This window comes from Zingiber officinale, chromosome 3A (assembly GCF_018446385.1).
Source record: "Zingiber officinale cultivar Zhangliang chromosome 3A, Zo_v1.1, whole genome shotgun sequence".
Taxonomy (NCBI): Eukaryota; Viridiplantae; Streptophyta; class Magnoliopsida; order Zingiberales; family Zingiberaceae; genus Zingiber; species Zingiber officinale.
The window spans coordinates 113,316,777-113,340,611 of NC_055990.1; the positions used below are offsets into that span (position 1 = coordinate 113,316,777).

Genomic DNA, 23,835 nt, shown 5'->3' on the forward strand with positions numbered 1-23,835 from the left:
TGATTAAATATGTTATGTTAAATGACGCTGAATTTTAGGCTATGACTCGAGCACATGAGTAAAAGACGAGAGTTGTAGAGATGAAATATTAAGGTAGATGTAATTAGAGAGAAAGTCAAAGTTATATTTATTGAGAAAAAAATCATATTTAAGATGGTACAAATATATACTTAGACGATCAATAAATGCTCTAATTAGACGATGAAAAACTATAACAAATACACAAATCAAACAAAGAAAATAAAAAAATACTTGATTAACAATAATAAAATAAGATAAAATTATTTAAATATTAATAATAATATATTAAGGAATAAAATTAAATGACATAAAAAAATTCATATAATCTATCTCACGAGATAAGATTTTATTATTGCTGTTATTTCTTTTCCTATTCTACTAAAACATTCAATTTACTAGTTTCATCTATATCATACTATTTACATGTGCATTGTGTTACCATCTACCTAAGATTCTAATTCCTAATGTATGGTAGATCCTACCATCACAATCCTATAAACTATCTCTAAGTGTAGTGGCGGTCCCAGACAATAAAGGAAAATGGTACTTAAAGAAGAGAGCTGAAGCTTGTCTTCCTTCTCGTTGCCCCTCGAATTGCAGCATACTAGTAGAATTTTCCGGGAACAAGGGGGTGCTCAAGCACACCCCCGCTCCCCCTAGATCCGCCACTGGACTAAGTAGGCAAATGAATTACACAATACGCAAAAAAGATTTCAATTTTTCAATCACGCATTATCATATTGGCGATACCTCACCAATATTTCTCATTTGAATAATATGGGTATCTAAAACTTATAAGAATTGAATCACTTATTTGATTTTAATTCTCCAGAACTAAAAGCCGTTTACTTTAATGTTTTTCATTCACAATTCATTATTTCAAATTTAATACATTTATAGTTTTTTATCAACTAATACTATTAATTATAAATAATATACTCTAAAGAAAATTATCTTGAACTCACACTATTAAGATTGTTGTTCCCATACAAACAAGAAAAAAAAATTATGATGTAAAAGAGGATCCTGCACAGAGGCGAAGTAAAGATTCATTTCGGGTAAAAGAGAGAACCTTAAACTCGCATGTTAATATGCAATTTTTGGGAAGCCGTAATGGGAAGGAAAATCACACAATTTGATATCTGGTAGTCCTGCAATTGTATGATTCTTGAAGATTTCTTAGTTAGAGCCCTAGAGTAAATCATTCGATGATTATATTATGGACTTATTATATCATATTCTTATATATAAATAAAGGTATTTATTTTGATTATTATATTTACTTATATTGGTGCCAAATAAACTAAGTATAATAGCGTCCTTGAGTAGAAGATTCTCACCTATATCAATCAATTAGTTGAACCGATAGTGAGATGATATAGGGAACACTACTCTTAATCATTCCTAGTCGAGTATTAACATTCAGGGACAATGTTAATGCAATAAGACTAGCATGTAGATCAACTCGATGACTTAATCTCACAAGTCATGGATATAGAGATATCAAGTTGACACATAGGTATGCATTGGAGAATGTATACTGAATGACCCGCCATGAGAAAATATCATGGATCGTTATATGAGTGTCATATACTTTCTCATGTGGCTATTAGTATGACTATTAGTCCTTGGACCTGAAGTCACCATGGATCCCTACATAAGGAGTTATGTACTTTGGTTTCGTCAAACGTCACCCGTAATTGAGTGGACTATAAAGACGATTACTGGGTATGTAACGAATTATGCAGAGGAATGTGAGTGATGTAGATGAGATCTATCCCTCCTATATGACGGGAGCGACATCGATATTCTTGATAGAGTGAGACCACGAAGTGCATGGTCATGCCCAAATGAGTCAATATGAGATATTGAGCTCGTTTGATTTAGTGAGTCTACTTGGAGTTCAAGATTTAGATTGATCAAAGGATGACACGGTATATGTCTCACATTGATTAATCTAGATGTCTAGGATAGGACACTTGTCATATATTGTGAGGAGTCACAATTAGTAATCACAAGGTGATGTTGGATCTCAACATTCTTGTATCTTGGGTAGTAATGATGTATTGCTAGATACCGCTCATTACTTATGCTCCTAAATGAGTTTAGAGGCATTGCCAACGTTACAAGAACCTATAGGGTCACACACTAAGGACAATTAGATGGAGATTAGGTTCATATGATGAACCAAGATGATTAGATTCATTTGATGAGTCAAATTGGATTAAGAGTAATCATAATTGGGCTAATTGAGTTGGACTCAAGTTGATTCATGTGTTCAATGAGTCTAATTTAGATTATGACTCATTGAATCAATTTAATTAAATGAATTAGATTCATTATATTAAATTGACTTGAATTAAATGGTTGGATTAGATCAACCATGAGAGAGATTAAGTCAAGTTTGACTTGACTTGAGAGGAAGATGAAGAGTCAAGTTTGACTTGACTTTATGCCACCTCATTGGTGAGTTGGCATTGAGTGGGCCAATGATGATGCTCCACATCATCATGGTTACTTAAGTGGGATGTCACCTCATGAGAATTACCAAGAGTTGTGACTCTTAACATTCCATGGAGGTTACAACCCCTCTTAATGTGGTCGGCCACATGAATGGCATGAATAAATTTCATTTTTTGAGTAATTCTCATTCATTCCTTCATCTTCTTCCTTGCTCCAATTCTTCTCTCCCTCTCCTCCTTTCTTGGCCGAACACTCTAGGTGCTAGCACACCTTTGTTTGGTTTCTCCACCTATTGTGTTCATGTGGATACGCATAGAGAGTTGTTTACCTTGACAACTTGAGATCCGGCACCTTGGACAAGCGGGATTCGCGAAAGGCACACATCAAGGGTATATTCTTTGTTTCCCTTTGTAGATTTACTGTAGATCGAGATTTAGAAACTCGTACTCGAAAGTTTTTCAAAAGTTTTATCTTCGCACGGATCCGTAACTGAGGGTTTCGGGATTTCCACGATGCGAAAAGTGATTTTCGCGACCCGAAAAATCCAACAATATGATAGTCAAACCAGAACTTCTGATTTGATAATAACTCCGGACAGTTAGGAAAGGCGGCGAGAGATTCACTAATCATGAGAGGCCAGATGTTCAAACATGACACTTACAGATATGATGACTGGTTAGGTAGGTCATATAAGGACAAAATCCAACATTAACAGATTCCTAGCAGCTAATTAAATGACAAGGGAACACGAGAAACAAATTAACTGAACCTAATATAACCAAAAGTTGGAACTAAATTCATATGCATACCGGTGTATTAGTTTGCATAACTTCCATCTGTCTCATCATCGAACTAGCTACTTCATGAATATAGATTTTCAGTTCAAAGACAGACGACGAGAATACACATCTATGGAGCTTTTGCAGTTTCCCTAGCCAGCGCAAACTTTGCCAGAAGACCTGAGAGCTGAAGGTAGGAACCTACTCCATCACAGATTCTCATATGAGCAAATCCTGTCTCCTGAACTCAGAAGAAATAAGAGAATAGTTAAGCAGAGAGTTTGAGAACAATAGAAAATCAGTGTCGGCTTGACGAACTACCTTGAGAAATTCCAGCTTTAAATATTCAGCCATATCATAATTCTTGACCACACGGAAGAGGGTGGTTATGATGTCAGTGGGGGAGTAACCCAGATCATAGAGTTGTTTCAAGCCAGAACATGCATCATCAAAATTCCCTTCAAGCACATTGCGAACCATATTCTTTACGTGCAATGGATGGGGCTGATCACAAACCTGCAGACCAAGTACCAATAAATTGCGTTGTTCACATCAATGTTGTTCTCAAGACTGATGGATATTGAGGCTTATTGTACCTTGAACACATTATCTTGATTAACAAAACGAAATCCACTGAAAGTAGCTTGTAAATTGTTCAAAGCTTGCCGCATATCACCATCAGCAGTAAATATAATGGCTTCGAGGCCTTCGGGTACATAAGGTACCTATTGGATTTGGCATAGAATCAACAAATTATAAAAAAAAAAAAAACAAGACTGAATCTTTTACCATCAGTTGTGCATAAGAATGCATGGAAGCTATGTGCAAGTCCTCTATTGAACACAAGGAAGCTTCATTCTGAAGAGGAAACCTATTATATCTGTTGTTTCTTTTTATGATTATCACAAGGTTTTCCATATTTGACCAAATTTGACTAATTTAATCTTGAATGTGCAAAAATGTGCAGGTAAGATAAGTTTAAAACATATCATGCTCGTAATGATATGATAAGGTTGGTATGGACTCGAAAGTAAGCAGAACCATGCAGAGTTATTATTTGAGGTGTGAGGATATCAAGCTTGTCGACCTACCAATGACTTGAAGGCCATGTTGTATTGCTTTATTATACCTATAATGAGTAGATCATCTATTGATGTCCGATAACATTGGTAGAGTGTGGTTATGTGGAACTATGTTATACTTCAAAGCCTTGTAACTTAGCGATGCATTCATATTGTTAAGAATCATATGGTATTCTCCATGCAAAGCTTTACCTCATAAAAACCAAGAACACATAAACATTAATATTTTTTATGCCAATTAAGTCTTGTATCGATAGAAAGTAAACTTCAGAAATTCCTATGTATATCCAACCTTGTAATGTGGAAAAGCAAGACACAAAATGTTGCAGCACGTTTTAGTGCTAAGAATACAAGGCAACGTCATTTACATCTTTTGAGAACATGTGGGCAACGTTTTTTCTTGAGGATCTTGACCTTAATAGTAATTAACCTAAGAATAGGTATACGATATTTAAGTATTCATATATAATCTATATTGCAAATAGCCAATGTCTCATGAACACACCAACCACATTTGAGGTTTGTCACTCATCCATTGTGATACGATTATGACTAAGATACAAGGTTGTACATTAGCGTTGGTGGAAACATAATTCAGAGAAAAATCAAAATATTGGTGTTAATAATGACATTGTGGATAAAAGTGAAACAGATAGTAAAGTAGAATAGTAGAGATCACATACTTCCTGAGTGCACACATATTCCTGCCATCAAATAGACATATGATGTATCTCAACCAGAATTTCTTCCAAATGAATCTCATTTCACTTTAACTCTTCTCTAATATCCTCCATAGTCATTACTACTACTGTAAAGATTATCAAACTTACACTCTCCTAAACTCTAGTTCATACGATGTTGAAACCACTTCCTCCAATTCTAGTAGTGCCTTCCATGGTAGCCATGATTCTCAATATAAATATCAACCCAACAATTTAGGTATCTGGCCATGTCGTTTCGATTGAATTATGGTTGAATCATAATTGATAAAAAAAAAATGAAAAATAAATAAATAACTTTTTAATATATGAGATAACAAAATGTGTTATAAATAATAATAATAATAATAATAATAATAATATACTTTGTTAGATATGATTATATTAGTATGTATATTAGCATAATAAAAATAATCAATATATTAACATGCATATTAGTTAATATCTATGTAACGCCTTGGGCCGGGCGGGCCCCACCCGGACTGAACCGAGAACGCCACTAGAATTGCCCATCGGGTTGACGACTAGCTCCACAGACCACCGGAGGTCCTTTCAACGTGCTTTGTCCTCACTCCACGCACCCTAGAAAACTTCCCAGGAGGTCACCCATCCTAAGATTTCTCCAAGTCAAGCATGCTTAACTTTGGAATTCTTAAGTTTGGGCTTCCGAAAAGGAAGGTGCATCTTGGTGATATGGATAGTATCATCTAACCTTTTAAGTCATACTTAACCAGAATCTCAGAACTGGGGTATTACAATCTATCATATAATACTTGTATGATTCACATTGGATAATATGATATATATCAGTATTTGCTTGATTGTTCTGTTCCTTTTATAAATCATTGTTGGTAAGATGGATAGTAACAATGACAATATACAATTTTAACTAATTTGATATTATTATCACATTAAGGATTTTATATATTATATAAATATTTTTATTTAATTATTAACAATAATAATGCACATTTTAATTAATCTGATGTTACTATTAGATTAACTATTTTATATATTTTTGTTATTATGTTATCCTTTATTGATCTTTTATTTCAGAGACAATCTCCTCCTCCTCCTTAGATGTCGCACATCATCTCTTTATGTGATAAGCAAGGCATGGTTAGATGGTTATGCAATGGAGTTTAAGGATGCTAGTTAATCTATACGCTATTATGCTTGGGTGTTCTATTCATAACATTATACTAAATTACATTTCCTATTCACAACATTACACCCTTTTTTCAAACTAGTATTCTTTCCGACCATAAAGCCCAGCCAACAACAAAAACTAACCTTTTTATTTTGGATACAAAACACCTCCATGATTATTACTCTTTTCCATTATTGATTAACCATCGAAATTAGTTCTCAATAAAAATGTTTTCAGTTAACCAAATTCCATTTTTAGCTTCCAGCAACAAACTAAGAGAAGAAGAAAAGCACACTTATTAAAGGGCACACCTAAGTTTTGGGTTTTATTAAATCCGTACCCTCCTCTTATGAAATACCTTGGCATAGGTTTTTTTTTTAGGTTGAAACTTAATTATCTTCAAAGATACCATTAGTCGTGAGAGTCACATTTACAGATTATAATTCTTTTGAGTTAAAATGGGATTTTGAAGGAAGTCAATGTTTTTTCCAAAACACTTAGGGTATGTTTGGTTGAAGGTTATTGTTGATCACCTTGGTTATCTACCTAAGGTTATGTTATTTAATCCAATTTGATTCAAGTAATGAGTGATTCCTAGGTAATGGAGCACGCCCGCCACATCAACAAATGGGGGATATAAATGTGATTACCTTGGAAGGATGAGGTTTTACGTGATTCCAGGGATAACAAAAAAAAATCCCAATTTTTTTCCCAAATTCTTTTTCCCATAATGAGTATTCCAAATGTTGAACCAAACAACATTAGACTATATTTTATTCTCCATAACTTTGGTTATGTGATTACCTAATAATATAACCAAGGTTATGCATGATAACTTGAATCAAATGCACGCTTAAGTGTTTTTCAATAAAAGAAAAAACTGAAATATTCGAATTGAGACTCACAGGAAAGCTCTAGTATGATTCTTTAGTTAAAATTGATTAAGGTGTAAAGCAAAAGCATCTTCATGGCCTTGCACTTGTTAAAAATAATGTGACCATATTTCTGCCCAAAAATATAGTTAATTTATGTTCTTGATAAGTGCTAGGTAATCAAGGTGTTTTTGATGAACCTACACTTGTCAAAAACACAAATTGAGACCATCCTTGGCCTCCAAGGAATCTAAATCTGCTTTCATTTCCCACCATAAAATAATATATTTTTGCTCCTTGATAGCCTTGCACTTTAATAGCCTTAGCATTAGGCAAAAGGACCTTGACAATCTCATTTAACTTATTTTAACTTAAAATAACTTTATTTTTGTAAATTTCACTCTCACAACCCAAATGATAATTCTATTTGTTCAAAATGATTAAATGTTAAACCTCATAAATTAGAAGACAGGATTTAATCCCGCAAAGCCAAGGTATTTTGGCAATGTGAAAAGAGGAGGCATGTGATTTGGACAAAAGCAAATTATGGTGTGTCATTTTGTAAATCTAAAAACCTGGGTGCAGTGCATCCTTTGGAAATTTGCCAAAAATCTAGATGAAAGGTAGGAGATTAAGCAACTGAAAGAACCAAGGCAAATTTACATACACCAAACTATTTGTACACGGGATAAAAAAAAAGACAGCCCGGTGCACGAAGCTCCCGCCATGCGGGGCCCCGGGAAAGGATCCATTGTACGCAACCTTACCTTGCTTTTTGCAAGAGGCTGTTTCCAGGATTCGAACCTATGACTTTTTGGTCACATGGCAACAACTTTACCGTTGTGCCAAGGCTCCCCTTCATTTGTACATGGGATAAGTTGAATAAAAAAATTGTAAGACTATGCAACTTGACAAGTTGAGGGAAAGTGAAAAAAGAACAAAAGACCTCAAGTAGAAGTGTAGAACACAGTCACACTATTGTGACAAATCTAGATATCCCAGTTAGGTCAGATTCACATTTAATATGGAATGAAATGCTGATTTCTTCAAGAAACGGCATCGAATTTAGCACAATACTAACCAGTACATTACTAGCAAACCTACAAAAAAACAGTATACAAACATTATAGTGAAACCAATAACCATGGGAGTGTGTGAAAAATTAAAACAAGATTTTAGCACTAGTTATTTTAAAGAACTACATAAGATGGAACAGATTTGGCATCATTTATGTGTGAAAAATTGAGTGACAATGCTAATAGAAAATTACCAATATGAAAGCATTTGTTAAATTAAATACAACGTAAGAGAGTTTACTTTTTCTGCCTCCACAACCACCATAAGACGGCCAAGAATCTCTTGCTCTGACAATCTTGTAAAGCGAACAAGCGCGCATCTGCTCTGAATTGGCTCAATTATCTTAGACGAAGTGTTGCAGGCAAGAGCAAACCTGGTGGTATTTGAATAAATCTCCATCGTTCTTCTCAGTGCTTGTTGAGCCCCAGAAGTCATACTGCACGTATTTTCCAACATCGAGCCAAAAAGAATAAGTCACAACCGATATTTTCAATTTGATATTACATTAAAATACAGAAAAGACATCAAATTACCTATCAGCCTCATCCAAACTTACAATCTTGTGGCGACCAGGGGTCAGTGTCACTTTCTTCTGAGCAAACATCTTGATCTTGTTCCTGACAACATCGATGCCCCTGCAGATCCCGTAGCAATAAGACGAATGTTCACAAAAGAAGATCAAAAAGCCCACGCTGACAAAATGTCGAGAGAGGGCACCTGTCATCGGACGCGTTCAGCTCGAGGACGGCCTCACGGTAATTAGGTCCCAGCAACTCGTGCGCAAGAGCAAGGATGCTCGTGGTCTTCCCGGTACCAGGAGGCCCCTGGAATCGGAGTCGACGAGGTTAACCAAGGCTGACACAGCTGAAACCCCGCGAAGATGGGGCTTTCGCGTAGGGTTTCGGAAGTAGTAGAAAAAGGGGCTTACCGAGAGGATGAGATTGGGCATGTTACCGTCGCGAGCGATGACCTCGAGGCGGGAGATGGCGTCGTTGTTGCCGACAATGTCAGAGACCTTGGCAGGACGGTACTTCTCGACCCAAGGGACGTCGTAGGGGATGGAGGAGGAGGAGGAGGAGGACGGAGGAGGGGAAGTGGCGGAAGCCATGGAGTCTCGCTCGAGCCTCGGGCTCCTCTCTGTCTCTCGATCTCTCGAGGGGCAGAGGGCGGGAGAGCAAAACCCTTAAGCAGAGAGAGAGAGAGAGTGAAAAATCACAAGCCCTATTTTTGTTTTAGGTAAAATTTTATTATTTTCAAAGTACTCAGAGTGCCGGAGTTAAAAATTAGTCGGACAGTGCCGGAGTTAAAATATTAAATATATGCTAATAAGCAATTGCTTTAGAGTTGGATTATAATATTAAATAAAAAAATTAAATCGAAAAAAATATGTATATATCATGTTGCCGATGAGGTAGTATCTTTAGGACTTTTTTTTTTTTTAGGAGGTATATCATTTGTATTTACGATCAGATTGTGGTCATGATCCGACCGTAAATTATTATGATTCCTTAATTTCTTGGGTTCATCGTCCCCACTAAGTTATAGTTTTTGTTCAGAGCGGACGGTCGGAGGCCGCCCGGAGGACACCTTCGCTCGGCGCCTAGTAACCATGTCACTTATCCACCACCGGAGGCCTCCAAGCGGCCTCCAGGCGGCCTCCGGCCGTCCGCTCCAAACAAAACTATAACCTGGTGGGGATGGTGAACCCAGAAAGAAATCACAACAATTTACGGTCGGATCGCAACCACGATCCACCCACAAATACGAGTGGCACATCCCCTGGACCACAAAAAAGTAGTCCAGAAGATCTGTGCTCATTACCAATTGTATGTCACGGACTAAGGTGCGCTATAGTGTTTAGATAGCTGTATTTATTTTTTTTTAAATAATATTTCTTTAAAAATGAACACTGTATCTCTAAGTATAAAATTTTTAATTTTAAACACTATAATTCAAAAGGAAAATTTAGGTGGCATTTGATTAAATGATAGGAATGAGAATGAAAATGAAAATAAAACTCACCTAGTTATATGAATTTGGTTGATTCCCATAAATCTAGAAATCATTCCCAAATTGTCATTTCTAAACCCACAATCCAAACAATTTCTTTTACTATCATTTCATTCCCTCATTCCTAAATTCATTAACCAAACACCCCCTTAAATTTTATTAGCTTAAATTTATTATAATTCAACTATTAAATCCTAAAATCTTAAACCTTAAATGTATATAATATACCCTATGAGCATCTAAAATTTTTAATTTTAAACTCTATAACTCAAAGGGAAGTTTAAACCCTAGAGGAAAAATCTTATTGACTCAAACTTATTATAACTCAACTCCTAAATTCTAAAATCTTAAACGCTAAACATATATAATATACCCCAAAAAATAAAAAAAAATAAAAAAACCTTCTGCGAACTTGGGGCACCTAGAGTGAATTCAGGTGTCTGGACTCACTCCAGATGCCCCGAGTCCGCATAGTCACGTGGTATTTGGTCCGCAGTAGAACAAACGTGTGTGTAGATAGTGACGGATCCTGAAATTTAAACATGGAGGGTATGTATGTATATATATATATATATATATATATATATATATATATGAGTTTTGATATGTTGTCCATCTTATGCTGCACGTCCCGTATCGGTATGATAGAAAAGATGCTAGAGGGAGAGTGAATAATAGTCATTGCTTTTTCTAAACTCATGAGAATACAAAGTGAAAAATAAATGAAGGAAAGAAGAACACAAAGATAATCGCTAACACAAGTCTTTTTTACTTAGTTTAAAGTCTTCGGTGACTTCTACTCCAAGGCTCATACTTGTGGAGTACTTTTATTGGGCAATCACTATCAATTTGAAAATATTTACAAAGTTTAAGTACAAGAACGGTTAAATAAAAAAACTAACAACAGAAGAAGAAATTGCTTGAACATTGATTGTCGGAGTAGCCTTTCGGTGTCGTTGGAGTCTTCTCGGAGTAGCGCGTAAGAACGAAAATCAGAATGAATGTTGTACTCGAATTGCTAGTCGAAGTTCTTTTTATAGACCATCTCTGGGCGCCTGGAACACCCTCAGGCGCCTAGAGTGTTGACGTGGATGCACCTCGTCAAAAGTTATCTTCGAAACTTTATACTTCTCCGGCGCTTGAATTGTGGCATCGGTTGGCCAATTAGCATGCACCACTTCATCTAATCGCCGACTGCTTCGCCTCCTTTCCCGGGTGCTTGGATTGTGTCTAGGCGCCTAGAGCCCCCTTTTTCAGCCACATGATTTTCCTATATCACAAGGTTAGTGCAACGAGCAATAATATGAAAAGAAGAGTAGTAATTAAATATTTGACAGTTTCCGGACTATCCGGTCCTAACTTTATGTTTCGCTGAAATTTTAGGTCGGAATGTGCCCTCACTAGATCTCTCCTCCAGTTGCTTACTTTTACTTACCAATCGTAGATTTCCTTAATGTCAGGTCCCTTGACCCAGCAGGACTTCCTAACAGATCTCAACCAATCTAAACTTCAACCAGTTGTCAACCCATCTAATCTTCCTCCTGCTAGATCTCAACTAATCTGGACTTCATGCCAGCTATCAACCTAGCTAGACTTCAGCTTGGTGTTTCAATCCTCTAAACTCATCGAGTTCATATCTTACGCACTTGGTAAAAGGATCAGATCATAACATAATCTAACTTTAACCTTTGTCATACATCAAAATCTGAATTTGATAATTGTTACAACTTGCGCTCACAATCTCTCCCTTTTTGATGTAATGACAACCTAGGTTAAAGTTAGGAAAATAAAGCTCTTTCTAGCTAAGTAAAAGACTATGCATTAAATCCAAAAAAATATGCATTAAGTCTAAAACCCTAAGTAAAGCATTATGCATTAAGTCCAAGAAATATGTAATTTAATTTTCTTAACTTTAACCCTTACTCTTACTCTCCACCTTTGTTATACATAAAAAAGAATTAAAGTAAATTTAAGTGTTATATTCAGAAAACCAATTAGAGAGTTGAATGTAATATATAGTTTTACAAATATGTTAAAAATTTGGCATATAAATCTTGTACATAATTTTTCAAATGAATTTTCAACTTTGCAAAAGTGGTTTCAGGGAAAAATATTTTCAATATATTTTTCAAAATTTCTAAAGATATTTTCAAAATATTTTTAATTGCTTTCAAAATAAAATTTTTCAATAAATATAAATTTTCAGCCCGTTTAAAAATAAGATTTTCAAAATATTTTGTAACACAAATTTTAAAGTATTTTTCTCAAAATAAGTAATTTTAATTAAGGGAATTTAAAAAGTTTGAATTTTGAAAATTCTTTTCCAAATGGTTTTCAAGTAGGAAAATTTTTTAAAAACATATTTAATAAGAATTTTAAATAAGAGGATTTTTGAAAAATATTTTTCTAAGCAAATACTTTTACCATGTATTCTCTCCTTTTATTTGGCACTGCCCCTTAATTTAATACTTGGGTTTGTTTAAGGTATGCTAATTAATTTTCTCAACATATTTTTAAAATACTTTCTCCTCCTTAATTTGATACTAAAGTTTGGGTTCGTTTAAGGTGTATTAATTAACTTGCTTAACATATTTTGAAAGTACATCCTTCCCCTTATGTTGGCACTCCTCCTTAACTTGATACCTCTGATTATCCTGGTTAAATATAAGAAACTCTACCTACTTGTCTAAGGGACTTAGTGTTGGGAATACTAATTTTTAAAACATATATTATGTAAAAAATCAATATTTTCTATTCATTCATTCTAATTGTAATAAAAATAAAATTGTTTAACTTAAGAATTAATCAATTATTCCTTAAAAATTAATCTCGGATTGGATTAATTAAATTACAGGCTAAATGAAATAATTAATTACTACTATTTTATTAATTAAGTTTAGAATAAGTTAAGTCTAAATTTTTAAGTTTAAATTAAGTTAATTAAGCTTAAATTATTAAGTTTAAAATTTTAATTTCAAATTAAGTTTATTTAATTTAATTAATAAATAGGTTTATTTTTGGATTGATAATTTACTTAAAACTAGTTGAATTAACGATTATCAATATTGATTAACTATTATTTGCTGGACTCAATTCAATAATTTAGTAGTTATTAAATTAGAGTTAATTAACTTAAAATAAGTTTTAATTAATTTTAATTGAATTAAGTTAAATTTAATTTAAGCTCCAATTTAAATTAAACTTTTAATTAAATTTTAATTTAAGTTAAATTTATGTTTCAATAATTAATTGTGATTAATTAATTTTTAGAATAATTAAATTGGGATTGTTTAATTAATTATTTATTTTAGATTGATAATGATTAATTATTAATTTGGATTTATATTTTAATTAATTTTTAATTTTCTATTAATTTAATTTTTTAATTAATTTATTTTAAAAGATTTTTTTAAAAAACCTTAAATATTTTTTTAAAAAAATAAAAATATTTTCAACAGGTTTTTTAAAAAGAATGATTTTTTTAGAAAGATTCTTTTTTAAAAAAAAGGTTTTAAAAATATTTTGAATTTTTAAGGTTGGTTTTTAGGTTGGCCAATCAGCATGCGTCACCTCATCCAATCGCCCGCTGCTTCGCCTCTTTTTTCGGGTGCTTGGATTATCTTCGGGCACTCGGACCTCCAGGCACCTGGAGTGTGTCTGCGCACCTAGAGTATGCCCAAGCGCCTGGAGCCCTCTTTTTCAACCATATGATTTTTCTACATCACAACATTAGCACAACAAGTAATAATATGGAAAGAATAGTAGTAATTAATAGTGTTCAAAAATCTTCAGCCATGCGGTCGCTAGTAGCCCACCGCCCCGCCTTTTGCCAAAACGACGACGGTAGGTGGTGAGGCATTAATCAGTTACCTAGGATGTCATTGGGTGCCGCCTCCTCGGCAGCGCCTGATTGGCAGGGTTTTCGCAACAAACATAACCCTGCCAAATTGATTATCAACACAGTTCTAATTATTGTGAAAACCTCGTCGAAACGATCAGCTGATCGATTCAGCTAATTTTTCGTGACAAACTTCTTTCCCTTGAATCGATCAGCCGATCGATTCAACACTACCAATCGATCAACTAATAGATTCAAGGGGAAGGAAAAAGCAGAAAACATGGATTTATAAATTATAGGGTTCTATTTTAAACTTTTAATGGGATTTTTAGCCGCTCTAAACCCTGAACCTCATCGTCTTCTCCCTCCCTTTCTTCTTCTTCATCCCATTTTTTCTCCAACCTGCCCTAGTTGATGCCTCTTCTCCCTCCCCTTCTTCTAAAAAATCAACGAGCAATAAGGAGTTTGCTGCCCTAGCCTCTTTCTCCTTCAGTCTTCATCAAGGAGCTTGCTGTCGCCGAGGCTGCCAAGTGCCAACAATGAAAGGAAAGTAGCCCTTGTTCCTTTATTTCTAGCCGCAGCCGTAGAGAACTTTTCTTCTACCATGTTAGTAAAATTGTATGTTTGATAAATGATAACTGATGCGGAGGTAGATTGAGGGCAAAGCAAGGATTAGGAGAAGGGGGAGGGGTGTTTTGGTCTTTTCACATTTAGGGTTTTTAGGTGCTTAAAGAACACTGTTCACCAGGGGAAACGGGAGGAGGGGGCCGCCGCCAACACGAAAAGGGTCTTCTTCCTCCTCATCTCCTGTTGTTTGCCGGCCGCCACCGCCTCTCTTCTCCTCCTCCTCCTCCTCGCGTCACCAGCCTCCGGCTCCTCCGGTTCCTCTCTCTTCTTCCTTCATCGCTGGACCTACGGGGCTTCTTCCTTATTGCCAGTCCGCTGTCACCACCTACTGTAGCCGCAATGGCTGCCTCCGCTTGAGAACACTGGCATATCGGCAACTCCCCTTCAGGTCGCTCCTGGCCGATGCCACCATTATCATCGTCTCTATGTCACAACGTGCATAGCCCGCCGCCGGTAGCTTCCTCACGAGCTGCGCCCCCGCCTCATGCACGCAGTCGCTCCGGGTGTCGCCTTCCTTCTCCTTTCTCCCTTCTCCACACCATCCTTGCCCAGGAGCATAGCCGCGACCTCCTGTAGCCGACATCGCCGCCCACAGCGGCCGGCGCCGCTCCCTGCGACCACCTCCGCCCCTTCCCACATCTGGCGCATCCTACAGTGGTCGCCGCCGCCTACAGCGTCCGCCACCGCCTCTCCCAGCCGATGATGCTACCTCTTCCGGCGGTTCTACAGTCGACTCCGACGGCGGTACAGTCGATGCCTCCACCGCTTTCAACGCATATCCGATCCACCGTGGTGTTTCTAGACATCTGTTGTGTTTCCAGCCATCGAGCCGTTGTGTTCGGCCCCTTGGTATTGCTATTATGATGGTGAGATGTTTTTACCAACCGACCTATGAGTTGCTGGTATGTGTTGTATTTTGGCCTGTGAGCCGTGGACATATTTTGGCTTGCATGCCGCCTGGTGGACACATGGGCCGCGACGACTCGATTATCATCGCGATCAGCTCACCGAGCCATCCGAGGGCGCCCCCCCCGGGGCTAGGGTACGCTCTCGTACTCGTTACTTATTTCACTACTCTATTTTATGTGATTGCTTATATATTTTTGGGACTTTCCTCGAGCATCGGGGTACTAAGGATCGGGGCAACCTGGTCACTGGCTACAGGTAGTGTTGACCAGGAGTCGGAATTCTGACGACTTAGTCAACACGGGAGTTAGCTCACCCTCCGGGTCATGGAGATGCGGTCAAACATTCTAGACACGTTATTCCGGCAGGTTCGTCTTCTCAGCTTCCTGACAAGATCAAATTGGCGTCGTCTGTGGGAACACACCTGATCTGGAACGTGAAGATGGACGACGCCGTAAAATTCTACCATCCTCATAACCTCGGTCAGTTTTTGCGTTATCTTTTCTCTTTCAGTTATATGATCTGCCCTAGTTCCTCGATCGAGCAATACCATGCCGATCGATCGGGCGTATATTATCTGAGCCACGAGCTCGTTGTCGAAGACCCCTTGCCGATTGACTGGGCATATATTACCCGAGCCACGGGCTCGATGTCGAAGACCCCGTGCCGATCGATTGGATGTATATTATCCGAGCAAAGGGCGTGATGTCAAAGACCCCGTGTCGATCTGTCGGGCGTATATTATCCGAGTCATGGGCTCGATGTCGAAGACCCCGTGTCGATCGATCGGACGTATATTATCCGAGCCACGAGCTCGATGTCAAAGACCCCCGAGCCGATCGGCCGGGTGTGTTATAGCCGAGCCACGGGCTCGATGTCGAAGACCCCCGAGTTGATCAGGCGGGTGTGTATTATATCCGACCCACGGGCTCGATGTTGAAGACCCCCAAGCCGATCCACCGGGTGTATTATATCAGAGCCACGGGCTCATTGTCGAAGACTCCCGTGCCGATCGACCGGGTTTATATTTTATTAGAGCTACGAGCTCATTGTTGAAGACTCCCGCGTCGATCGACCGGGTTTGAGTTATGTTAGAAGACCGTCGAGCGGCGACGTTAAACCCCAGAGTCGAAGCAGCGACTATAAAAACCCTAGCTTGAAGACGGTCGAGCGGCGACGTTAAACCCCAGAGTCGAAGTGGCGACTATAAAAACTCTGCCTTGAAGACCGTCGAGTGGCGACGTTAAACCCCAGAGTCGAAGCGGCGACTATAAAAACCCCGCCTTGAAGACCGTCGAGCGACGACGTTAAACCCCAGAGTCGAAGCGACGACTATAAAAACCCCGCCTTGAAGATCGTCGAGCGGCGACGTTAACCCTAGAGTTGAAGCGATGACTATAAAAACCCCGCCTTGAAGACTGTTGAGCAGCGACATTAAACCTTAGAGTCGAAGAGGTGACTATAAAAACCTCGCCTTAAAGACCGTCGAGCGACGACGTTAAATCCGTGCCTTCACCGACCAACTTATCAGAGCATGTATCCCTCCGTTCGGAGTCGAATGGTCTTCACTGGTCTCAGACCAGCTTATCAAATATTCAATCTCCCCCCGTTTGGGGTCGAGCGATTGTCACCAGCGGATCTTCTATCTCCCCCGTTTGGGTTCGAGCGGTCTTCACTGGTCATGGACCAGCATATCAGATTTTATATCTCTCCCATTCGGGGTCGAGTGGTCTTCATTGGTCGCGGACCAGCATGTCAAATTTTATATCTCCTCCGTTCGGGGTCGAGTGGTCTTCATTGGTCTTGGACCAGCATATCATATTTCCTTATTTCCCCCGTTCGGGGTCGAGTGACCTTCATTGTGTCTCGGATCAGCATATCATATTTCCTTATCTCCCCCGTTCAGGGTCGAGTGATCTTCATTGGTCTCGGACCATCTCATTGGATCTCATATCTCCCCCGACTAGGGTCGAGAGGTCTTCATTAGTCACGAAGCATCAGAGTAGCTTATCTCCCCCGTTCGGGGTCGAGCTACCTCCAATGTTCACGAACGAGAGTATCTCTGCTGGTTTCGGGCCATAATATCTCATAGGCTCTGCGCTCGTTTGGCTCACTACTTTTGCTTCCATGTGCCTTCGACTCACGGGCTACACTCCAGTTCGGTTCACGCGCGATGCGCTGGTTCGGCTCACGACTTTCGTCTCCGTTCGCATTCGATTTCACTAGATATGCTCCCACTCAGTTTTCAGGCTCCACGCCTGCCCAACGTTGCTTTTCCTCTCGCTCGGTCTCCCAGTCGCGTTTTATGGCAATCCGATTGGCAGTTTATGATGGCTCGGTCAACATTCTTTGGGTCACTCATTCAGCACTCTCATAGTCATCCGACCAGTATAGCTTAGCCGTCCGTTCGGCCATACTTAAATCACTTGGTCAAGCGCTCGACATTCTCGCGATGGTCTAGTCAGCATCTTATGGTCGACCGACCGACGCTTTCTCGGTCACGCGCTCGGCAACGTCTACTTGGCGTCTGCTCACTCGATCGACATCCTTCCGATCACCCGATCGGGCTCTTCGCGGTCGCGTGCTCGGCCTCGCTCGTCCACTCGGCATCCTCCCACTCAGCGCTACTCGATTATCGGGACAGCATTTTACGATCGCCCGATTATCCATTCTTTGAGCCGCTCGGTCAGCACTCTCGTAGCCATCCGACCGGTATCGCTCGGCCATCTGTTCGGTCGCACACTTGAACTAGGTCGCGCGCTCGGCATCGCTCGTCCGCTCTGTTTGCTTGTCATCCCGCGTGTCGCCCGATCGACTATCATTTTACTCATCGTTCGCTTATTGTCTTGCCGCTCGCTCGGCATTTGTTTGGTTATCGTCTCGGTGCTATTTTTCTTAGTTCGCTCAGCACCGCTATCATCTCTCGTGCGACACCATTACTATAGTGACCGCTTGCGTGGTATTATGGGTTCAGCGATTCAACTCTATTATCGAAAGTGATTCAGCTTTGGCGGTAGATTGTTTAGTCAGTCGGACTCACGCCTCCTTCGACTAGACTTAAAGGGGAGGCTTGTGATGTGGAGGCAGATTGAGGGCAAAGCAGGGATTAGGAGAAGGGGGAGGGGTGTTTTGGTCTTTTCACATTTAGGGTTTTTGGGTGTTTAAAGCGCACTGTTCACCAAGGGAAACGGGAGGAGGGGGGCCACCGCCAACACGAAAAGGGTCTTCTTCCTCCTCATCTCCTGTTGTTCGCCGGCGCCATCGTCGGCCGCCATCGCCTCTCTTTTCTTCCTCCTCCTCGCGTCGCCAGCCTCCGGCTCCTCCAGCCATCTCTCTTCTTCCTTCATCGCTGGACCTGCGGGGCTTCTTCCTTGTTGCCAGTCCGCTGTCACCACCTATTGTAGTCGCAGTGGCTGCCTCCGCTTGAGAACGTCGGCATATCGGCAGCTCCCCTTCAGGCCGCTCCAGGCCGATGCCACTATTGTCACCGTCTCTATGTCACAGCGTGCATAGCCCGCCGCCAGTAGCTTCCTCACGAGCTGCACCCCCGCCTCACGCACGCAGTCGCTCTGGGCATCACCTTCCTTCTCCTTTCTCCCTTCTCCACACCAACCTCGCCCAGGAGCACAGCCGCGAGCTCCTGTAGCCAGCATCGCCACCCACGACGGTCGGCGTTGCTCCCTGCAGCCACCTCCGCCCCTTCCCACATCTGGCGCATCCTATAGTGGCCGCCGCTGCCTACAGCGTCCACAGCCGCCTCTCCCAACCGATGCCGCCTCTTCAGACGGTTCTACAATCGACTCCAATGGCGGTACAGTCGATGTCTCCACCACTTTCAACACATATCTAATCCATCGCGGTGTTTCCGGACATCTGTTGTGTTTCCGGCCATTGAGCCGTTGTGTTCGATCCCTTGGTATTGCTATTATGATGGTGAGACATTTTTACCAACCGACCTATGAGTCACTGGTATGTGTTGTATTCCGGCTTGTGAGCCATGGACATATTTTGGCTTGCATACTGCCTGGTGGACACATGGGCCACGACGACTCGATCATCATTGCGATCAGCTCACCGAGCCATCCGAGAGCGCCCCCCTCCCCCCGGGGCCAGGGTACACTCTCGTACTCGTTACTTATTTTACTGCTCTATTTTATGTGATTGCTTATATATTTTTGGGACATACCTCGAGCATCGGGGTACTAGGGACCGGGGCAACCTGGTCACTGGCTATAGGTAGTGTTGACTAGGAGCCTTCTGACGAATCAGTCAACACGAGAGCCAGCTCACCCTCCGGGTCATGGAGATGCGGTCAAACATTCCAGACACATCATTCCGACAGGTTCATCTTCTCAGCTTCCTGACATGATCAATAACCATTGTTTATATGTTCTTTATTTCCGGCCATTGGTTTATACTTAATAAAATTCAATTGTATGTTATTATTTAAAGCTTGTATGTTATTGCTTGCCTTGAATTGAGAATTGTCATATATGGTTTTTTGAATGTTTGATAATCATTGCTTGTATGTTCTTTATTTATGATTTTTTAAATGCTTAACTTGTAGTAAAATGTCGGGTACTATATCTTCGTAGGCATCTAATTCAATGTCATCGATTGGTACTCCTTTGAAACGTAATTCAAATGATGTTGAATGAAAATTTGTGGAGATGGTGGATTCTACAAATTTGGATAAGTTGAAATGTAAGTTGTGTCAAAAAATTACTAGTGGTGGAATTTATAAAAAATATTATAGATCCGCTACATTAACGACCCCCTTAGTGTCAGCCCCACGGATATGAAGGGAGGTACATGTAGGTACATAGACATTAGGCGTATGGTGGGGTAAACCCCAGGTCATTTATTCCTAAGAATTGACCCCTGGTCATTACGCCAGAGATGTCATGTATCCATCATTTATGCTACGCCTTGGGGGCTATGGTGGAATTTATAAGCTCAAACAATATGTTGTCAATATCAAGGGAAATATTGCCCTGTGTAAGAAGTTCTCGAATGAGGATAAATTGAAGTGTAAGAATGCAATTGAAGAAGCAAGAACAAAAAAAAAAACAAAAGAATATCAATGAAATAGAGGTGAGAGAAGAAGTTGTTATTAAAAAAATATGAGGAAAACAAAGGGATTCTAGGGATAAGAAGGAATCTGCTTACTCTTGGCTTTATGGACATATTTGTATCCGTTATTGATCCTAAATTTTCATTGAGTGGAAGCAAGATGACTAAATAACAATAAAATATTATTGATTCACTTTAGAAGCAAAGGACACACATTGTGTACCAATTTTTAGCTTGATGGGTGTATGAGTTCAATATTCCTTTTCATGCCATTGACAATGATAGCTTCAAGAGGTTTGTGGAAGCGGTTGGTCAATTTGGACGGGGTTATCGTCCTCCGACTCAATACTTATTAAGGGAGCACTTATTGAAGGAAGAGGTAGATAGAACTAAAAGTCTATTAAAGAAACAAGAAGAAGAATGAGTTTTGAATGGTTGCTCAATTTTGACCGATGCTTAGATCAACCAGAAAATAAGAAGTATCATGAATTTATGTGTTAATTGTAAAAAAGTCACAACTTTCCTTTTTTCTAGGGAAGCATCAGATGAATTGTTACGCACCGCAAGTGTACGGTTACATCGTCAGTAATAAAATAATATCGAATCCACAAGGACTGGTTATAATTACTAAAGATGTCTCAAAAGCGAATTAGCTAAACAAACGATTAAAAGGTCATACAACTAACAATTAGAAGTAAGGGTTAAATGTAGAAACTCAGTTTTGTAAAGGTTCTAGGAGTTTTGGTTTCTTTATGATATCATCAATGTAATACAATCTACCAATTCTTGTCCTCAGTTGTAATGTATTTGTAAGAAGTTACAGGTTATTTCCTGCAGAAAACACCGATCAAGGGCTAACATCTAAACCTTATGCAATCAAAAGGTTATGATCCCTATGAAGTCCATTAGTGGGGCAACCTTGTCACGACGCCCCTCGGTCATACGACATAGAAACACATCACTAATCAATTCACATCAAGATATAGAATTTAGCATATCAATCCATCCTGCTTCTTTGTAGGTTCTTGCTTCACCCCTCAAGGTGATCCCCTAAATATCAGTTAGCGGGGCAACCCTGTCGCGATGTCTCTCGGTCATATAATTTAGAGAATTCTTCAACAAGATTCCACAAGAAATATAAACAACCAATCAAGAATGGTAATTAGGCACAAAACACAACAATCCACACAAAATTGATTGATACAAAACATAACAACATCCTTGAATCAATAAAATGGCAAATCCTTGAATCTTACATCAATTTACATCACAATTACTCCCTCCATCCTAAAACAAAGAAATCTACTCCATAGAATACAAGAAAAGAGCCGAAGATGAAAAGATCCTAATCATTCCGATCCAAATCAAGATGATAGAATAGGAACGCTTATCTCAATACGACAAGTGATCTTCAGAACCAGTCCAATGCTCCCGGAGTCGAATCTTGGACGGAAAACGCCTCTCTAATAGTAGGAATCGCGCCCAAGAATTGATCTCCCCAAAGGGAGAGCCTCTCCCTTTCAAAGAGGAAAAAGTCCTATATATAGAAGAGGGCATTTGAGTGCCACACGGCCCAGGGCACGACCGTGTGAATCTCACACGACCCTACTAATCCCCTTCTCGGCTATGGTCATACGGTCGTGTGATGCTCACACGATCGTGCCAAGTTTCATCCCTGGCTGGCATGCACAGTCGTGAATCTCACACAGCCCTGCCAGTCCCCTTCTCGGCTATGGTCACACGGTCGTGTGATGCTCACATGGTCGTGCCAAGCTTCATCCCTGGCTGGCATGCACAACCGTGTAGATCCTCACGGCCTGGTCAGCCTTTGTCTCTAGAAGTGTCACACGGCCGTGTGGCACACACGGCCATGTCATTCTTTGTCTCTGGAAAGGCTACATGGCCGCATAACCATACACGACCGTATTCTGACTGGCTTCAAACGTGACACGGCCGTGTGAGGGCTCACATGACCATGTTCTTCTCCTTTGTTGCTGAGGCTACACGACCCTCTTACCCTCACACGGCCAAGGTCACTCTCCTTGGTATAGCCGTGTGGCAGTCACACCTAGTGTCATCTTTCGTTCGTTTCATTGTAGAATCAGCCACGAACATTAATTATTCTCCAAATTCGACTCCTGAATACAGAAAACGCACAAGAGCAAATCTCCGAACAAAAAAAAGTATTTATGCCGAAAGTGACGTAAGGAGCATGAAAGTCCATAGATAAAGCATGTATAAAAGATAAGAATATGTGCCAAAACATGCTAAACAAGTGTATAAAATCTACGCATATCATAAACCACACACCAAAAATTATATATTTGAATACATAAACAAGTACATTGAAGAAGTTGGGTCCCAGAGTATAGTTCAAGTGGTAATGGACAATGCTTTGAATAATATGGTGGCAAAAGATTTGTTGAAGGAGAAGAGGCTACATATATTTTGGACTTCATATGCAACTCACACTATGAATCTTATGCTTCAAGAAATTGGGAACCAACCAAAATTCAAAGGGGTGATTGGGAAGGCAAAGAATTTGACAATTTTTATTTATGCACATCACAAGATATTGTTAATGATGAGAAAGTTTACCAAAAAAAGAGACATAGTGAGACCGAAAGTAACATGATCTGCAACTGATTTTCTAACTTTGTATAGCTTGATGGAGAAGAAAAGTCAACTAAGATTTATAGTTGCTAGTGCAAAATGGAATGCATGCAAATATTCAAAAAGTGTAAAGGGGAAGGCGACATATAATATCGCTATGAACACCTCTTTTTGGAATGGAGTAAGTTTTTGCTTGAAGGTAATTGCCCCTTTAGTTAAATTGATTCATCTTGTTGATGGAGATAAGAAGCCATCTATGGGATTTACATATGGAGAATTACTTAGAACGAGAGAGGAGATTAAAGTGACATTCAAAAATCAAGATTTTCACTATTGTCTGATTATTGATGAGAAAAGTCATAATCGGCTTAATAGTCCACTACATTTGGAGGCCTACCTATTTAATCCTTATTACTCCTTCAATGAACGAAGCATAGGAAGTGAAGAATGTTGGATCATGATGCACGTGAGAGGGGGTGAATCACGTGGTTTTCAAAAGGCTTCTTTTTCAGTTTTTGAAAACACGAGTACACAGCGGAAAGTAGGAAAAAAAATTAAGAAACACAAGGGATTTTTACTTGGTTTGGAGCTTTCGGCGACTCCTA

At 39.5% G+C, this 23,835-nt stretch overlaps 1 protein-coding gene across 1 annotated transcript; it reads right to left on the reverse strand.

Moving 5' to 3' along the window:
• Positions 1-3,234: 3,234 nt before the first annotated feature.
• On the reverse strand, positions 3,235-9,377 carry LOC122052301 (replication factor C subunit 4-like). The gene is made up of 7 exons (XM_042613767.1): positions 9,092-9,377; positions 8,881-8,987; positions 8,697-8,798; positions 8,404-8,599; positions 3,860-3,988; positions 3,585-3,779; positions 3,235-3,504 (listed from the first exon to the last, which is right to left on the reverse strand). The coding sequence occupies exons 1-7, from the start codon at positions 9,269-9,271 to the stop codon at positions 3,394-3,396; spliced, it is 1,020 nt and encodes a 339-aa protein (XP_042469701.1). The 5' UTR covers positions 9,272-9,377; the 3' UTR covers positions 3,235-3,393.
• Positions 9,378-23,835: the final 14,458 nt, after the last annotated feature.